The sequence below is a fragment of the Phyllostomus discolor genome, chromosome 13 (genome assembly GCF_004126475.2).
Source record: "Phyllostomus discolor isolate MPI-MPIP mPhyDis1 chromosome 13, mPhyDis1.pri.v3, whole genome shotgun sequence".
NCBI classification, from domain to species: domain Eukaryota; kingdom Metazoa; phylum Chordata; class Mammalia; order Chiroptera; family Phyllostomidae; genus Phyllostomus; species Phyllostomus discolor.
The window spans coordinates 19,698,942-19,717,721 of NC_040915.2; the positions used below are offsets into that span (position 1 = coordinate 19,698,942).

Here is an 18,780-nt window from a genome sequence, read left to right on the forward strand (position 1 = left end):
AAGGAACACAAAAGATTGTGAACAGACCCTTTGGAGCTAGGAAGAGGCAAAGAGGAGCACCTACTTGATTTTATGGGTTCAAATTCTCACCGAGGCCTTGGCACCCTCGAGGCGGTGGCCCTAAGTCAGCCACCTTGTGTCCTTCCCATATCTTGTCTCATACCTTCCCAATCTTTGCTTTCTAGAAAAGAACCTAGAAAAATATCCTTTTGAAGGCCACATTCAAGAATCTAAATTAAGTAATGAAAATAATATTGTTGAATAAAATGATGAATAAAGCCCTGGCTGGCGTAGCTCAGTGGATTGAGCACGGGCTGCGAACCAGGCATCACAGGTTCGATTCCCAGTCAGGGCACATGCCTAGGTTGCAGGCCATGACCCCCAGCAACCGCACATTGATGTATCTCTCTCTCTCTCTCTCTCTCCCCCTTCCCTCTCTAAAAAATAAATAAATAAATAAATAAATAAATAAATAAATAAATAAATAAAAAATGATGAATAAAAATTAAGTTCTAGTCCTGACTGATGGAATGTCCTTAAAAATTCTAACTGTTGTCTGTAAATCAAGGACCAGACAGAAATCTGATGCTTTGTATCTATCATGGTTATTTTTTCATTCTTACATTGGGATTATATTACCCCTGCTAATAACTAAATTTTGATCCTACCATGAATTGCCCCCAAAACACATGTCCTACACCATAAGACAGGAGCAGCTAGTTAAAATTTCAGGTTCTTTGGAGGCCAGGCAATGTACCCTGGCTGAGTTAATAATGATAGCTACCATCCATTTACTTAGCGAGGACTCTACCTGCATGACCTTTTTCAACCCTTACTACCACTTTTGAGACAGGAACTGTAATGTACCCCTTTCACAGGTCAGCAAACAGAAACACGGACTGTCAGCATTTGTCCAAGGTCCCACAGGTGGTAAAAACCAGAACCAGCCCAGCAGCTCGAATCAAGGGCCAGGGTGTTAACCTCATTACATCCTTTGAGTCTGCCACCTGCCCTAAATCCCCAAGAGGTCATTCCATTTCTTTACAAGCCACTTTAGGAAGAACCACAGGCTTTCGAACTGCGTGCTCTACTAAAGGGGCTGAATCACAACACATTGAAGAGAAAGGAATGCAGGTTCACAACCCAGGTGGACGGCAGCATAAATGAATGCAGTTCTGCCAAATCTTGGGAAGGGACTTATCTGTGGGGTCTGTTCCCTTGCTTTTCACTGGACATTTACCATCCTTCTTTAACTAGAAAACTTTTACAGAGTGGCTAAATGAATGTTCAAATGGCAAAGTGAGGTCCCAGATGGCCAGGATGAACTGAAATGTGCAAAGCCATTTCTTATGCAAAACATTTCAAACTATTGCTTACAAAACTCCGTTCAAACTGCCTTTGGTAGACCAGCCACCAGCTTCCCCAACCGCAGCCAGGTGTGAATGTGTGATCAAATTGCCTTTAAATGTCTCTGGGGACACAATTTACCTTGACAACTCTGAAGAGACAGTTGTTTATTTTAAGCTGCACGCTAATCTCCTCCCCACTCCTGCAATTAAGGAAAATTCTTCCTCCTCACTTCCTGCCCTCCTACCACAGGGAAGGAGCAAACCGAACAAGTTGGAATTCTAGACTTTCTGAATTGATGAGAGATTTTGGCTTTATATCTTCACATCAGGGGGCCTTAACCATCTATTAGCTCTATATAGCCTTAGGCTCGGTTACTTCACCTCTCCAAGATCCACCTTCTTCAGTGTAAAGTGTGGGTCATTTTGTCTACTTCATTGATTAACCAAGGGAACTGATGAAATAACATGTTCAAAACTTAGGACATTCCTAGGACATAAAGCTTAATAAATAGCAGTTATTAATTACTCCCATTCCCTCTCATCTTTTATTTACAGGGTGGGGCAAAAGCAGGTTTACAATTGTCCATATGAAAAAGTAATACAATAATTAATAAATAATAATACAAGAATAAACTCTGTGTTTTGCAGGCTCACAAATGTAAACCTACTTTTGCCCCATCCTGTATATTTGTTTCGTACATATTGTGAACAGATTCAAATGCAGCTTGTTTGTTTTTTAAAAGATTTTATTCGTTTATTTTTAGAGGGAGGGGAAGGGAGGGAGAAAGACGGGGAGAGAAACATCAATGTGTGGTTTCTTCTCAAGCGTCCCCTGCTGGGGACCTGGCCCACAACCCAGGCATGTGGCCCGACTGGTAATCAAACCAGTGACGCTTTGGTTCACAGGCCAGCACTCAATTCACTGAGTCACACCAGCCAGGGCTCAAATACATTTTGAAACCAGGGGCTTTTAAACTATTTAACAAATAAAGTGGAAGTCTCTTGGTTCAACATCACTCCCAGTAGTGGATTGTAAGAAACAGCAAGGTGAATGAATTGATCTCTAAAGAAGAACAGAGGCATTGAGACCATACTGACTGCCTGTAATGGGGCTGATTACATACAGCATCTTCTCAAGGACTTAATCCAGGCCCAGCCCTCCCTCCTGAGATGGGTGAAGGTGGCCTCCTGGAAGACCACCGAGACCAAATCTCTCATCAGGGTCAGCTAATGAGAGACACGGCAACCACAGGAGAGAAGAGATGAAGTAGCAGCTGGCTGCTAAGACCCAAGGATCGGAATGGAAGCAGGAAAACAGAAACGTTTCACCAGATTCACTTTTTCACAACTCCTAATTCATAAAGCACAGCGAACGGTCTTTAAAATTTAGGACCAAGGGGATGAAGAGCTCTACTCAATCAGCCCACGTATGAGTGACAAGGGGCTTTGTCTGAAGCAAGAAAGTCAGTAGGTTCCTAGCCCCAGCTCTTTCATGGACAACCCTCCCGACTTTGGGGCAAGTCCATCCGTGTCTGTTTTCCGTGTATAAAAGGGGAAGTAATTACATCCGAGTTTTTGTAAGAGGCTGTCGTTGTGACGAATTAAAGATGGCCACACATTCTCTGACGCTCCTCCCACCCAGAGATGGGGAGTCTGCCCCGTCTTCTCTCTCAGGCCTGGGCTGCCCTGAGACCGTTGTGACCAACAGAGCGAACTGGAAGTGCTATGTGCCACTCCCAGGCCTATTTATCAAGAGGACTGTTGGTTTCTCGGACCCATGAGCGATCATCTAAAAATACCTAACATGTATGAAACATGAGATCACATATAGAGACCTGGGACCACACGGAGAGGGGCCCAGTTGAGCTCAGCTTTCCAGATGGCCCTACCAAGGTGCCACATGTGTGATGCACCGCCTTTCACATTCCAGGCCAGGCCAGCCTCCAGCTAAACACAACAAAGTGACTTCAACCAAGCACATATTCCTGAGGCACAGAATTGTGAGATTTAATAATAATGCATTGTTGTTCAAGTCCTTAAGTTTGGGGGTAGATGTTATGCAGCCACAGACAAGCATACCATGAGTAAACAGGTATATATAGCCTAGGGTAATTGTGGGGTTCACTGACTGGGTACCCGTTCCCTTCCTAGCAGGTCCAGCCAAGCACTGTGGCAGAGCTCTGAGAAAGAGATTGGTCTTTCTGCTGTTTAGTTTTGTTACATTTTAGTTCTTTGAGGAGGTGGAGAAGAGAGAAAAGCAGCAGTAGCTTCAAGAAGGAAAAAAAAACACCAAAAAACTAAAAAGCCTTTCACTTTGGTTTCCAACAAGCTTGGCAAGCTGTCAGTCATTTGGAGGATGAGCAAAGAAGACCCCCCTCCCCCACCCAGCGCAGGGATGTTTGCTAGGAGACGGACAGAAAGGGAGGCTGAGGATATAGCCAAGAATGGAGGGAGAACTTCGGGTTTCAGGAAGGAAAAATGACGGGGGTGGGGGACAGGGAGGGACTCCTTTCTGTAGAGATTTGGGGGACACTAGATGGAGCCTTTGCAGGAATCACAGCCCCATATGCAATCTGCAGATTTAATGTTTACTCTGTTCCTCTCGGTTAAATATTCCTCTGTGCCATCCTGATAAGAAAACTTGCAAGAAGGGGAGTACCAGCTGGCTCGAAAAGTGCCCTACTGAGTTATCAGAGACCAGAGGAAAAAGGGTAATCTGCCAAAAACGTCACCTGAAAACATTTTGGCAGGGCTAACTGGATACACACAAAGGTCAGCAAGATATACTTTATGCTATATAAGAGCTGAGCAGCCTGCCAGCAGACACTGGATGTCTGCCCCATGGTCCTTTCCAGACTCAGCTCAACGGTCACATCTCCTGGGAAGTTCTTTCTGGCCCCCCAAAGGTGCAGGAAGAGACTCTTTTCTGTCAGAGATCTGAACTGGTTCCCCAGCTCCACCCTGGCTTTTCAGAATACCTTGTATATATCTGTGGTACAGCATTTCTCTCGCTGGGTTGTGTCTGTTCATTTTCTTCTCTGCAGCTACACCTACTTCTGTTCCTACTGCACACACCGCCCATTTACTGAGGGGACTGTGTGCCAGGAAGTGCATTCTATGTCATATCTAATTCCTTATAGCGACTTTGTTAGGCAGCTGTCACCATGCACATTTTCAACATGAGAACACTCAGGCCCAGAGAATTGAATCCATTTGCCCGATATCATACAGCCTGAATATGGAAGAACTGTGACTTAAACCTACGTGTGCTGAAGTCCATGCCCTCATCATGCCTAGTACCATGCCCTCATCATGCTAGTACCTGGGCAAGACCAGGCAAAAGCTTCACCACCAGGACAAGGAAGGAAAGTATGCAGTGTCCTATAAGCTTTGTAAGGTGAGGACACATAGAAAAAGGACATACTTAAGGATGAATTTGAGAGATAATAACTAAGAAGCCACTGCAATGATCCAGAAATAGGATGGGGGAAAAAGTCACGAGAAGAAGATGGATTTGAAAGAATTTATGAAAATGCAGCTATGATTTGTCATCCAGCTGGTCACGTAGCTAAGTAAAAGTCAACCTCGAGGAATTACATTTCAGTGACTTTTGATGTAAAAAGTGGAAGAGGACATTAGTTTATGATAGAAATTTCCACACTTGGAGCACCTCAGGTTTGAGAAAATAGGAAGATGCTTAAGGCAAGATGTTGAAAAGACTGTTCGACAGAGTCCAGAGGACCCCAGGGCCTGTGTGGGATAAGACTGCAGGAGAGACCAGAGCAGAGGGGCCCATGAAGCCAGAGGATGGGTGTCTCTCCAGAGAAGAGAGACCTAAGGCTGGAAGGCTGAGGGTCTCACCTTGAAGGACACAGCTATGGAGCAGGAAGTTCAACACAACTCTCAGTGTCTGAGGAGGCACCCACAACAGCCACTAGGAATTTGCATTTAGAAATGAAAACCATAATGGCATGATACTCATGGCTAGTACTTATTGAATGTTTACTAGGTGCCATGCACTGGTTTATGTTTATTGCACGCACTCAGTAATCTACCCTTCCCAAACTCCAAACGCAACATACTATTATTAACATAGTTTTACCGATGGGAAGCTAAAACCCAGAAGCTTTAAGTAACTTGCCCCAAATCACACAACTGATAACTGGCCAACCTGGCACTGAATCCAGGCAGTCTAACACGAGCACCTCAGGCCTCTCTTTAACCACGTGCTATATGGAGACTCTTAAAGGGGCAGAAAAACTAACACCAAAGTTACAGCAAACAGCCACAAGTTGCCTGTCTGAACATGCGAGAAGCAGCTACCGTGGGCCTGCGAGGAGAACATAAGAATGGAGGAGACGAAGGCTGACTGTCAAGGAGCTGACAGTCTGGGGTGATACAGACAAATAAACCAATTACTGAAATGGGGGATAACCACTATGCCTGTATTTAACGTTCTATGAGGGCTCAGAGGAAGAAACAACAAATTTCCTTTGGGAGTGAAGCCTGGCCAGTGGGTGGAGAAGGTGACCCCTTTTATCTGAGCATTGAAGAAGCATGTAATTCACCAGGAAAAAGAAAGAAACTCAAGACACGGGCAGCAACACAGAGTTATGAGGAAGTACATCACACGCAGGAAGTGATAGCAGATCGCTGTCATTGGGATCTGAGATGCGAAAGGAGACTGTGGGCCCCTCGGCAACAGCATGGAAAGACAAGCTCAGGATTTAGCCTGTAGTTGATCACGTGTCACTAAAACAACCTCTGTGACTTCGCACATGCTGTTTTCTGGAACTGTCACTCTCTGCACCTCACCTGCTGACGTCTACATTGTCCACAGATCCCAGCTTCAGTCTCACTTCTTCTGAGAGCCAACCCTGCGTTGGAGGCCACGTGCTCCGACAGGTCCTTGGACTTCTTATTCTGTTTCAATGACCCCCAATTTTACTGTAATTGCCTATCAACTGTCTGCGTTCTCCGTTAGACTAAAATCCCTTTGACTCAGAGGTTTTTCTGATTGTTCACAACTGCACTTCCAGGGCTCTCTGCTCAGCTCCTGGCAATTAGTAGGCAGGCACTCAACATATATTTGATGAAATGAATATAAAAGTAAGATTCATTTTCCCTGGCATGAAATTCAACTCGGCAAATATCACTGTGGTGTAGAAAGCATGAACCTGCCCTCAAGGACCAGGTGAGAAGGGGGAAAGTGCACCGTGCTTTCCTTGCAGAGACGCATCTCAGTCCTGTTGGGAGAACAAATGTAATTGTGTGACATAGGTTCACAATGGCAGACACTTTTCATTTACATGAAATTGTGCTGTGCTCCAGGGACCTCATTAAGAAATGCAGAGACACTGAAGTCCAGCATGGGATAAGATGTGCAACCTTTGAGTCAGAATCGTATGTTTTACAAAGTCAACCTGTTTTCAAAGAAAATCAATGATGGAGAAAGCACTGGAGGATTTTTGCAGTTAAAACACATCAAGTTTCTGGGCTGCCAAGAGGAAGGGTGACAGTTCAGATAGATGGGCATGTCCAAGAGAAAGCCTTGCAATGCTATAGAGAACGCCATCCTCAGTGAGCTGAAGTAGATTTTTTAAAGGGAACTGCACTTAGTGGCTAATATAGAACAAAGTGCCTCAGAGAAAGAAGACCAGAGTGGTTAATTCTGCAGACTATGGCATATGAAGCCAGAGGAAGGGTCTAGGGATGTTTTAACCAATATAAGCAAGACTTGGGGATGACACATCTCTATGTCTTGTTGTGGAGGCTTCATAAAGATACCTGTAGGTCCTTTGGCCAGCCTGAGAGAAGCTGATGCTTGTTCTCATCTGTCCAACAACTCTCTTTCCAGCAGGAACTGCCATTCGCCAGTGCCGTATGTTGTAGGAAAGCCCACAGTCACTGTGTCTCATTTCTGCCAAGCAACCAAATGTGTCATCCCCACACCACAATGATTGGTCAAGGGAAGAGTGTTTGACTCCAGCAAAGCCAACCAAAGTTCTTCCCTGAGAAAGAGCATTTCGGTTTCTCTTCCAGTGGACTCAAGAGTTAAGAATGGTTTAAGACAAGACTCATGTTGCTTGAGACAAATGGAGAGAGCTAGACTGGATGACATTGTTCAAATCCTTGAGAGAACCACATCTGAAGCCAGACTTTTGAGCTAATTGAGCCAACCGATTTATTTTCTATAACATGCTGCTGAAAAAAATACTTTACTAATATAGCATTTGAAAGGCAAGTTGGTAAGAACACTACAGTCAGGCAATTCATTGGGGTATACACAGGGAAAGCCCTCTGTGAAGGCTAGTTCAAAATGTAAGTCCATTTGGGTAAGCTAAAAATATATTCATATAAAGAGTCTGCTTACTGCACATAAAATAAATGGAATTTACAGGGAGCTACTATTTACAGTCACTACCTTAGGGTGTACAGCCGTGGAGGCGGTGAGAAAGAATTGGGGATGCTTTTATGTTTTACTTGTGAAATAATGATGTTTTGTGCAATGCTCAGGTATTATGTTCTTAGAAAACAGCAATGATTAGAAAAGACATTGTTGGAACAGATCAAACCCAAGGTCACGGAGATGGGTGCGAAGGTCCAAGGAGGGAGAATCTGCTGACAGGTGGGGGTGAGGGCTCCTTGGGTGTGGGAGGGGGTGGCTGGGGGTGAAATCTAGGGCATCCAGTGAGAAAGCAGAGAACACACAGCTCAGAAGGATATTCATGTTCCTGGGAGCGCTCTGGCTTCAGAGGGCACTCCCAACACTGGAGTCAGGATGCTCTCCATCAGTGAGGAATGTGCTGGCCCAGGAACACTCTCTGAGCGAAAAGGTTGCTGTGGACGCTCTTGCATTTGAGAAGTGTTAACTTCCAGCAAAGAGAAAATTGCAGCTTAAAACATATAGTTCCAAAATTAGTAAAAGTGAAGCTTTCCAGCTCCAATTCGACTGACCATCCAGTCTGGCCAGCACCACCCCCAGTGCTGCCCCCACATAACCACCACTCATATACACTCAGATACAAACATCTACCTGTTTATTTCATAAAGTGGTGTTATTCTAAACATTTAAGTCTGAAACTAGCTTTCCTTTTCTCTCACATAACACACCCAGACATCCTTAGAAAGGATATCTTTCTAAGACAATACACAAAGCTATTCCTCATGATTTTTAATGGCTGTATGAGGATACCTCACTTTTAAAACAACTACTCTGTTACAGATACTTGGTTTTCATTCACTACAGAACCTGAGCTTTAACATAAGCAATGGGAAACTTCCGGCCAAGATGGACGGGTAGGTAGACACACTGTGCCTCCTCACACAACCAAAAGGACAACAACAACTTAAAAACAAAAATGACCAGAACTGACAGAAAACTGAACTGTACGGGAGTCTGACAACCAAGGAGGTAAAGAAGACACATTCATCCAGACCAGTAGGAGGGGCAGCTGGGGTGGAGAGTGCTCACGGCCAAGTGGAGGCTGGCAGACCCAGCGAGGCAGTGCATTGTGGAGGGGCACAGCATGCAAGGTGACTGGTGGACTGGGTGGTCCCACATTTGCGCACAGATAAACCAGGTGAAATTGGGGAGCAGGATAGACTGTACAACCCAGGGCCCCAGCACTGGGAAATAAAGCCTCAAAACACTGATTAAAAATGCCTGTGGGGGCTGAGGTGCCAGGAGAAACTCCCAGCCTCACAGGAGAGTTTGTTGGTGAGACTCACAGGGTCCTAGAGTGTACACAAGCCCACCCACACAGGAATCAGCACCAAAAGGGCCCCGTTTGCTTTGGGGAAGCGGTGGAAGTGACTGAAATCCAGCAGAGAGTGGAGCAAGCACCATTGTTCCCTCTCGGACCTTTCCCCCACATATAACATCACAACTCAGGGATGTGGGTTACCCTGCCCAGGTGAACACCTAAGGCTCCGCCCCTTACTACCTAACAGGTGCATCAAGACAAAAAAAAATGGCCCAAATGAAAGAACAGATCAAAGCTCCAGAAAAAATACAACTAAGCGACAAAGAGGTAGCCAACTTATCAGATGCACAGTTCAAAACACTGGTAATTTCAGGGGACAATGGGAAGGGTTTACAGGAACAAATTTAAAGGACACATGAACAAAAACTAGGGGGAGGGTGGTAATGGGAGGGAAGTGGGGAGGGTTGGGAGGGTGGGCTGCATTGGGAGTAAAAGGGAGAAAACTGTACTTGAACAATGATTAAAATAAAATAAAAAAACACTGGTAATCAGGATGCTCACAGAATTGGTTGAATTTGGTTGCAAATTAGATGAAAAAATGAAGGCTATACTAAGTGAAATAAAGGAAAATGTATAGGGAACCAATAGTGCTGGGAAGAAAACTGGGACTCAAATCAATGGTGTGGACCAGAAGGAAGAAAGAAACATTTAGTCAGAAAAGAATGAAGAAGCAAGAATTCAAACAAATGAGGAGAGGCTTAGGAGCCTCCAAGACATCTTTAAACATTCCAACATCCAAATTATAGGGGTACCAGAAGGGGAAGAGGAAGAGCAACAAGTGGAAAACTTACTTGAACAAATAATAAAGAAGGACTTCCCCAGCCTGGCAAAGGAAATAGACTTCCAGGAAGTCCAGGAAGCTCAGAGAGTCCCAAAGAAGTTGGACCCAAGGAGGAACACACCAAGGCACATCATAATTACATTAGCCAAGGTAAAAATGAAGGAGAGAATCTTAAAAGCAGCAAGAGAAAAGGAGACAGTAACCTACAAAGGAGTTCCCATCAGACTGTCAGCTGATTTCTCAAGAGACCTTGCAGGCAAGAAGGGGCTGGAAAGAAGTATTCCAAGTCATGAAAGGCAAGGACCTACATCCAAGATTGCTCTATCCAGCAAAGCTTTCATTTAGAATGGGAGGGCACATGAGGTGCTTCTCAGATAAGGTCAAGTTAAAGGAGTTCATCATCACCAAGCCCTTATTATATGAAATGTGAAAGGGATTTATCTAAGAAAAAGAAGATAAAAAACATGTATAGTAAAATGGCAGCAAACTCACAATTAACTACCATACCTAAAACAAAAACAAAAACAATCTAAGCAAACAACTAGAACAGAAACCGAACCACAGAAATGGAGAGCACATGAAGGGTTAGCAATAGGGGAGTAGGAGGAGGAGAGACGGGGAAAAGGTAGAGAATAATAGCATAGATGGTAGGTAGAAAATAGACAGGGGGAGGGCAAGAATAGTATGGGAAATGTAGAAGCTAAAGAACTTACAACACATGGATATGAACTAAAGGGGGGGAATGTGGGAGGGAGAGGGTGTACAGGGTGGAGGGGAGTGAAGGGGAGAAAACGGGACAACTGTAATAGCATAATCAATAAAATATATTAAAATAAATAAATAAAAATAAAATAGGCAATGGTACTCTATGCTTTAATGCAGTTTGACCTCTCATGACCCATGCTATGGAATGCATGCGTTTTAATTATGCTTTGGAAGTTATTTTTAATGAGGCAATAGCTTTCGTTAATAGGATTCAATTCTCAACACACCCAGAAGCACTGTGGATGGAGAATGGTCGTTGGGGAAATGTTGTTTTATAATGTTTTGCTTTGATCTAGGGGTCTGCCATCTGGGTGGAATTAGGAATCACAGTGAGCATTCTTGCTCAACAGGCACTACCCCTCGTGAGTCATCTCCGCAGATTCACGGCAGCTCTAGAGAGGAGGACGAGACATGTGACGAATGATGACATGGCCAGGAGTCCCATGACGAATGATGACATGGCACCTGACTGAGACATGCACTCTGTGCTTTGCCCCAGCCCACCCCAGCCCACCTGTCATAGGAGGGACATGGCAAAAACAGAGCTAGGTGATATATGCAATCATACCCTACCAGGCTACATTGTTGCCCTGCAATGTCCACGGTGGACCTTCCAGCCCAGTGAAATACCATTCTTGGGGCACGGAGACAACTGGCAAGTGACCCAGGCTCACAGAGAAAAACAAAACCATTGGACTCCATTTTAGTCATGGCATTGGAGTGTTTGATGTCTGCTATCAAAGAAGAAAATGAAATTATCGGCAGCATTGTTCACAAAGAGAATATGCTGAGCACTCCAGTTGTCCAACAGTGTTTACCAAATACCTAAATCAGTACTTACGTAATTACTGGTTAATGTCCATCTCCCCCATTAAAAGGTAAGTCCCATGAGGGCAGTGACCTTGTCTTTATTCACATGCTTGTGCTTTCTCCCATTGGGGGAGGCAGAGACATTTAAGAAAAATTAAGTGTGGTTTTAATGATAATTGTACTAAGGTCTCCAGGGAGAATGGATATGATGGGGTCAGCGAGGGCTTCTGTAGACAAGAGAGGATTAAGCTAAGGTCTAAAAAGCATACAGGAGACGAGGGGGCAAAGGAACTTTCCAAGCAGAGAGAGAGGAGCCGAGGTCTCGAGATGGCTGAGCACAGAGCACTAGAAAGGGAAATAGAAGGCCAAGGTGGCTGCAGCCAGAAAGCAAGGCTGGCAAAAGGCATGAAATGAGGCTGGGACATAGGGAAGAGCTCAACCCCTACAGACCAAGGAGTTTGGTATTGATCCCCAATGCAATGAGTAGCCACTGAAGGGTTTGCAGCAAAAGAATGACAGGATCAGAGTCGCATTTTTCAAAGACAGCTGTGAGGGCTTGTGAGAGGCGAGTGTCTTGGAAGGGCATAAAATAGATGTGGAGGAGCAATCAGGAGGTGGCTGCAGGGACTCCTGTGGAAGGTGGTGTTAGTGTGGACTAGGATGATAGAGATGGCGAGAAACAGACTGGGTTCTGTTCAGGAAGGAAAACTAATAGGACTTATTATTTAAATGTAGGGGATAAAGTAAAAGCACATTAAGAATAACTACACGGTTTCTGAATGATGCAGCTGCTAGAGCTGTTCACAGAGAAGAAGGTCCAAGTTTGGTAAGAAAGATGGTGAGTTTCATGGATAGTTAAGAGAGACTGAAGTTGACATCCACTAACATTGAGTGCTCTGCCAGCTGGGCCAATGCTATGCCTTGAATGGATTATCTAACTTAATCCTAACTGCAACCCTATAAAGTAGGTGTCATTGCCCCCGTTTTTAGAGATGAGAAAAATGAGACTCAGAAAGGCTTGACAAACTTATCACCAATCTCAGAGCTAAACATGGGCAGATCTGGGATTTGAACCAAATCTTGAGTTCTAAAGCAGATGGTTCTTAATGACCAGCCCATACTGCTTCGTGACAACTCAGAAAAAATTTCATGATTTCAAAAGAACTTGACAGTTAATATGGGACTCGGAAGCGAAATCTATGCAAGAAACCATTAGTCCTTCTGTCAGAGCTGCCCGGAGTGAACTCCGTATCAGATAGGGATTCTACTCTTCCCTCCATTCTTCACTCCCTACCTGGTTGGTTTGCTTCCCCTGGCTTCTGCCCAAACCTCAAGGCCACCTCCAGTTGCCCTGATCCCTCAGCTTTGCCTTCTCCAAATTCATGTGAGCAGTGATCACATGCAGGCTACCCTGAAGGATGTCTATGCATTTTCTACTTTCTTACCTTCCATTTTTTCTGATGTGAACTTTCACACAGTGTATACCAACTGTCTGAAGAAGTCATTCATGTACTGAAGTCAGATTATTACAAACAAGCTAATAAACACAAATGTCAAACTGTGACACACTATTTAGCCGGTGTAGCTGTCAACCGACAGTTCAATTTTATCAACGTCGTTATCTCTAGTTATAGATGGAATCTCATTATACATGCATTTAACTTAAGCATATTCAACTCCAAGTTCTTGGCAGAGGGAGAAAAATGAGAGCGAGAGAAGGAGGGCAAGCACACTTTATATAACCTAGACCGTCATGCCTGCCATTCCAATCACTGAGCACTTGCCCCATGGGATGGCTACAGATCGGCTGTTCCACCAGCTGGACTCAGCCCCTAAGGACTTTTCAGAGTGCGAGCAATTCTCTGGGAGACTCGGATTTTAGTGCTGAAAGGCACATACTTTAGATATACCACAGTCTTTGATTTTAGTCAACCGTTTCCCTGTTCCTCAATGAAAGAAACAGTCATCTATCCCAAGACAGGAGGGAAAACTGGTGATCTGTTGGACTCTCAAGAGACAGTGAGAGATTGTCCTTGGTAATTCTGATAATGTGATGTGCACCCACACTTTCCTTTGAGAAGCAACCCCTAAGATAGGGCTGCAGTGCTGGCTGCATATGTTTGGGTAATCCTCTGACTTTTGAATTACATTATTCCTTTGCTGTTAGACACACAAGAGCTGGAATTACTCACATTAAAGTACTGATGCAACTAAAATACCTACATCTCCACAGATGAGGCAAAGATGAAAACCATTAGGCTTCCTGAAGCCAAATGTGAAGAAAAAGAACAAAATTATGCAACAGAATGAAATGCTATCCCTGGGTTTTGGCGGATTTTATTATGATCTTTAACTTTCTGGAAAAGAATCTCCATAGTCACAGGGCCATACCTAAATACACACCTAAAGTTGCGATACAGCACACTTTCAAGAGAAGGTCATGTTCAAACATAGAACCACTCCCGCTGCCTACCAGGCAGATGTATTAATTCTTGGCACTCGGCCCCCGCAGAACTTGATTCATGCCACCAGTGCACAATGGAGAGCTCGCGGTAAACCCAATGGCTGGCACCTGCCTCTACTACATTGTAAGCCCCTTGCAGGCAAGGCCAAGGCCTTCCTAAACTCTGTGTCCAAAAGGCCTCCCAGAGCGCCCTCCACAAAGGCTGGAAAGTGAACGAGTACAGATTAAAGTGAACAACCAGATTAAACACTCTAAGACCCATTTCTAAAGAATTCGGAAAGTAAGAAAGGCACACCCCCATAGTCACCAGGCCATTGTCTCCAGCCCAGGGCCCCACTAGGCACGGTGCCCTGTCCTCACCTGTCCAGAGAAATGCAGCACAGGTGAAAAATGGATGCTGTCGTGAGCAGGACGTCTAGAGATGTCCGGACAAGGCAGAACATCTCCCCGTAAATCCAGATGTCCTGGACCAGCTCAATGGCACCGAAGGGCATCACCAGCACAGACACCAGCAGATCCGCAAAGGCAAGAGAGACAATGAAATAGTTGGTTTTTATTTTCCTGTGAGTGGAAAAGTACAAGGACGAGGCAGGCGGAGGGACGAAGGAAAGAAGTTTGGGGGAAAGGAGCAAGAGAGAAAAGTGGCAGAAAGAAAAGCAAAGAAAGAAGGAAAGACGGGAGGGAGGAAAAAGAAAAGAAAGTCAAATGTGTAACGTATCCTGTGAGGTTCAGTTTCCCCTTCTGCAACACAGCTGGGAAGACCTTGTGTGGTCCGGCCACTCCTAAATTCTCCAGACTCCTCTCTCCTCGTGTACCCAAAGCCCGGTCCTCCTCACCCCTGTGGCCACACTGGCCTGATCTGAGTCCCCTGTGTGTGGAGCAACTCCCAAGGGCCTCTCCACAGGGTGCTCTCTCTCCCTGCCATCAGCCTAACTGCACCTGCCAGTCTCACAGGCCCCAGTCTGGTCGTTCTCAGGGAACCTCCCGAGGTGCGCCCCTCACAGATGGCGTCAAACTCCATTTTTTCCCACTCTTGGACTGACCACCACGTGCCTCACGTTTGGGACACCAACTGGAATTGTGCTTTTATGCTTTGTTGCATCGTACTGGATTAACACATGCCACGCTTGGAGAGGAAGGCAGTACATAAGGCAGGACTGCGTCTCCTATCCCTTTTCATGCCCTGGTGGCTCTCCATCCAGGCTGCACACTGGAGACACCCCGTGAATTCTCATAGACGTTGGTGCCCAAGTTTCACCCCAGAATGACTAGGTCAGCAATTTGGGGTGATTAACACATGCATCCACCCCCAGAGCTGCCAGGTAAAGTGTAGGACACCCCGTTAAATTTGACTTTCAGGTTAATAATGAATAATTATTTAGTATAAGTATGTCCCAAATATTGCATGGGATGTACTTATAGTACACAGTAGCAGTTTTTAAAAGGTCTCCAGGTGATCTTAATTGCAGCGAGGGTTCAGACTGATGAAGTGGGAGGAGCCAAAGACCCAGGTTTAAATCCTAGGTGGGTCAGTAATTAGCCACTCCTTCTCTGAACCAACTGATAAAATGAAGCAGTTAGATTAGATGTGCTCTCAACGTACCATATTTTGCCATGTGTAACGTTTTTGGCCCAAACTTTCAGGAAAAAAAACCTTTCATTTTATTTTTTAATTCAATTTTTATTTATTTATATTTAGAAGCAAAGCCAATAAGCCTAATCCAGGGTATTATTTTATATACAGATATCATTACTGCTTTCTAGAGTTACACTTTTAATGCATAAGCATAAATAAAAGAATTAAAAACATTTACATAGATACGGAATTTGTACTACCCATGAATAATGTGTACCCTTATTTTCCCCAAAAAGTTTGGGCAGAAAAGTGTGCATTATACACGGCAAAATACGGTATGCACATACAGTGATCACAATCTAAAAAACCCAACCAAGTTAAACATAGGGAAAAAGACAGGATGGAAACACACGTAAGTGTTCACAGTGGTCATGTGAGAGTTGTGGGGTTGCGTCTGATCTTTCTTCCTTGCTCTATTTCTAAGCATCATCCCCATGGATTTTTCCCCCTTTTATAATGACAAATTATAATGGATATTCGAAGTTCAGACCCCAGCTCTCCACGGAGAGGCCAGAATACCCACCCAGGTTTCCTCATGCTACTCACCTGAGCTGCCGGTCCCTGCACACAGCCACCATCACCAGAAGGTTGCCCAAGATGGCCATGAGGATCACCGCCGAGAGAAACGTGAGCAGCACGACCTTCTCCACTGACCTGAAACCCTCCTTGGAACTGGAAGACACACAGACAGACACATACACACACACAAAGAATTGAAGGAAACCCAGAGACACAGGCAAGAAAATTCATCTTTCCTTCATTCATCTTCACCATCTGCAGGTGAAACACACACTTACTGTGCACCTAATATACGCCACTGTGTGCACCTGACACTTTACATGATATCTTCAGGGAGTCTTGCACAACAGGGAGGAGGCGGCTCAGGGACATGAATGAACTACCTGAGACCGCACCATTCTTCTCCATCAGAGCCCTCATGGCTCCCTTCAGAGTGCTTCGTCAGCTTGTGCTTCCTCAACTTGTGCTCAGAAATGTATTGAGCTGACCCCTGTTTTGTGCACCTGCCTACCTAGTAAACTCCATGAGGCAGGGACTTCATGTTTCATCTATTGATAAAGTCAATTCCAATTTGTCATTTACACTTATTGGATGAAGGAAAGGCGGATGGATGAATGGTGGTAACTGAACCAGGTCTGCATGAATACAAAGGCCACCCTGTTTTCAGGACCCCATCCCAGCCCGTGCAGAAGCTGCCGTGTGCAGGTGAACTGTCCTGGGAACAGGCCCTGGTTTGCAGGCTGTCCTTACATAGCTGGCCTGGCCAAAATGGCCTCAGAGTCCGTCAAGTCCATTGGAAAGACAGCAGCCAATCAATAAACATAGGAACTCATTTCACTGCCCTAAAACCACATTTCTTTTGTTGCCCAGCGTAACAGTTCAAATTTGTGTTCCTGTCAATGTTGGCCTCTGATTTGATTCTATAAATACCGCTGCCCCAGTATAAATCATTTTGTTTTATTAACGTGGAAGTGAGTGTCCCCTATCCACAAAAGCATGTCTGCAGATTATTAAGAAGCTACAGGGGGGTGGCGGGGGGGAAGGTCTTATTTCTAACAGAGTAATAAAAAGTTCTTTTTAAATGAAGTTTCAAACACTCTTAAAATTCTCAGCCTCAAACCTCACATTCCAGTATAAGCCACTGAGGCCCAGAAAGGGGAACCAAGTTGTCAGAGCATTTTGGCGGCTGGTCTGGAAGAGGCTGCCTGCCCCATGAGCCCATGACTGGACCCACGGGGTCCCAAGGATCAAGAAATATCCGTCTTTACTGAGCTCCTTCAACTGAAAACCAAGCTGTGGCCGTGGGCCCCAAATGGCAGCAGCCCCGCACGTCCTGGCTCTGGCCTGTCCTGGCTCCGGCCTCGTCCAGAACTTCTCCCACCAGGCCTGACACAGAGGACGAGATGCAGAATGAGGAACCGCTGTTCCGGCGATGGAAGAACTAGAGCATCCCTCTACCCTGCTGACAAGTGTTTTTCTTAACTGATTGATTGACTGATTGATTGATGGTCTGTTTGGCTAGGGTTCAGATGAGAAGAAATTCGAGGTTAAGTTCATCTAAATCACCCTCCCACGCCTAAATCCCAACTATCGGCAGCACAAATATTGGACAAGGGAGATTTAATTCAGCGAGGGAAAAGACCTTCATAGGGTGTTGTGGCTGCCCAAAAGTAATTGGACCTTAGGCCATGTTAACGGAGGTAAAGTATCTAACAAAGGAGGTGATAGTGGCTTTTTCCTTGTCCTTCTCAGAGGCTCCAACTCAGCCCCTCTGAAAGTTGTTGTCCTCCAGGCCTCTGTACCAGCTGTGCCTTCTTCCAGGAGAAGTGCTTATTCCTGCTCTTCGGGTCTCAGATTAAAGCTAACCCCCACTTAATGTGTCACAGCCCACATTTGTCATTTTCTTATAGCATTTATTGTTATCTGAAATGACTCCTGCTACTGATTCTTGTCTGTGCCCACCCCCATCCCCCAGATCGACTTCACGTACCTTTTCCAGCACAGTTCCCAGTGCCAGGCACAGCCTACTCTATGGTCTCTGGAGTGCAGAGGTATGTGAAGTACCTAGGAAGTGCTCAATCATTTGCTTGTTGAATGAAAGAAAGACATATTGTACTCCTAATAATCAAGTTTATCCTTCGATGTCTTTGAAAACTGATTGAAGACACAGAGATTTCACCCAGCGAAGACCCAGTACAAGACACAAAAGCTATTTTTAACTACCTGAAGGGCTGTCACTTGAAATAAGACATCTGTGCAAGCATCCATTCAACAAGACTTTCTGAGCACCTTCTCTGTACCAGGCATTGCCATATGTCCTGGGAAAGCAGAAATAAGCAAAAACAGGGAGCAGACAATGGATAGGTAGAAAGAATTTATATCGGACGTCAGCTGGTGGTCCATGTTAGAGCAAAAAGTCTAGGAGGAAAGCAGGGCAGGACTGCCAGTGTGAGGTGCCCGATGGATGTTTACCAGGGTGATCAGAGAAGGCCCAGTGACAGGTGTGTCACACTTCAGGCACTGCAGATGGTGCAAGGAAGTGAGAGGAGTGAGCAGGCTTCCAGCCAGAGTTGGTCCTCAACTTTGGCTGCAGATTGAAATGACCCGAGGAGCCTTAGAAATGTTGATGTTAGGGCCCCACCCTCAAAGATGCTGATTTAATTAGCCTGGGTTGTAGCCTAATATTGGAA

The 18,780-nt window shown here is 45.1% G+C and overlaps 1 protein-coding gene across 2 annotated transcripts in view; it reads right to left on the bottom strand.

Moving 5' to 3' along the window:
- The window catches only part of HTR4 (5-hydroxytryptamine receptor 4), a 120,140-nt gene that overhangs the window by 29,829 nt on the left and 71,531 nt on the right, over positions 1 to 18,780 (bottom strand). For both annotated transcript variants that reach the window (XM_036013939.1, XM_036013938.1), the window contains exons 3-4: positions 16,118 to 16,243; positions 14,296 to 14,496 (exon numbers count right to left, since the gene is read on the bottom strand). In XM_036013939.1, coding sequence (XP_035869832.1) covers positions 14,296 to 14,496; positions 16,118 to 16,243 — 327 coding nt within the window. The remainder of the gene's footprint in view (positions 1 to 14,295; positions 14,497 to 16,117; positions 16,244 to 18,780) is intronic.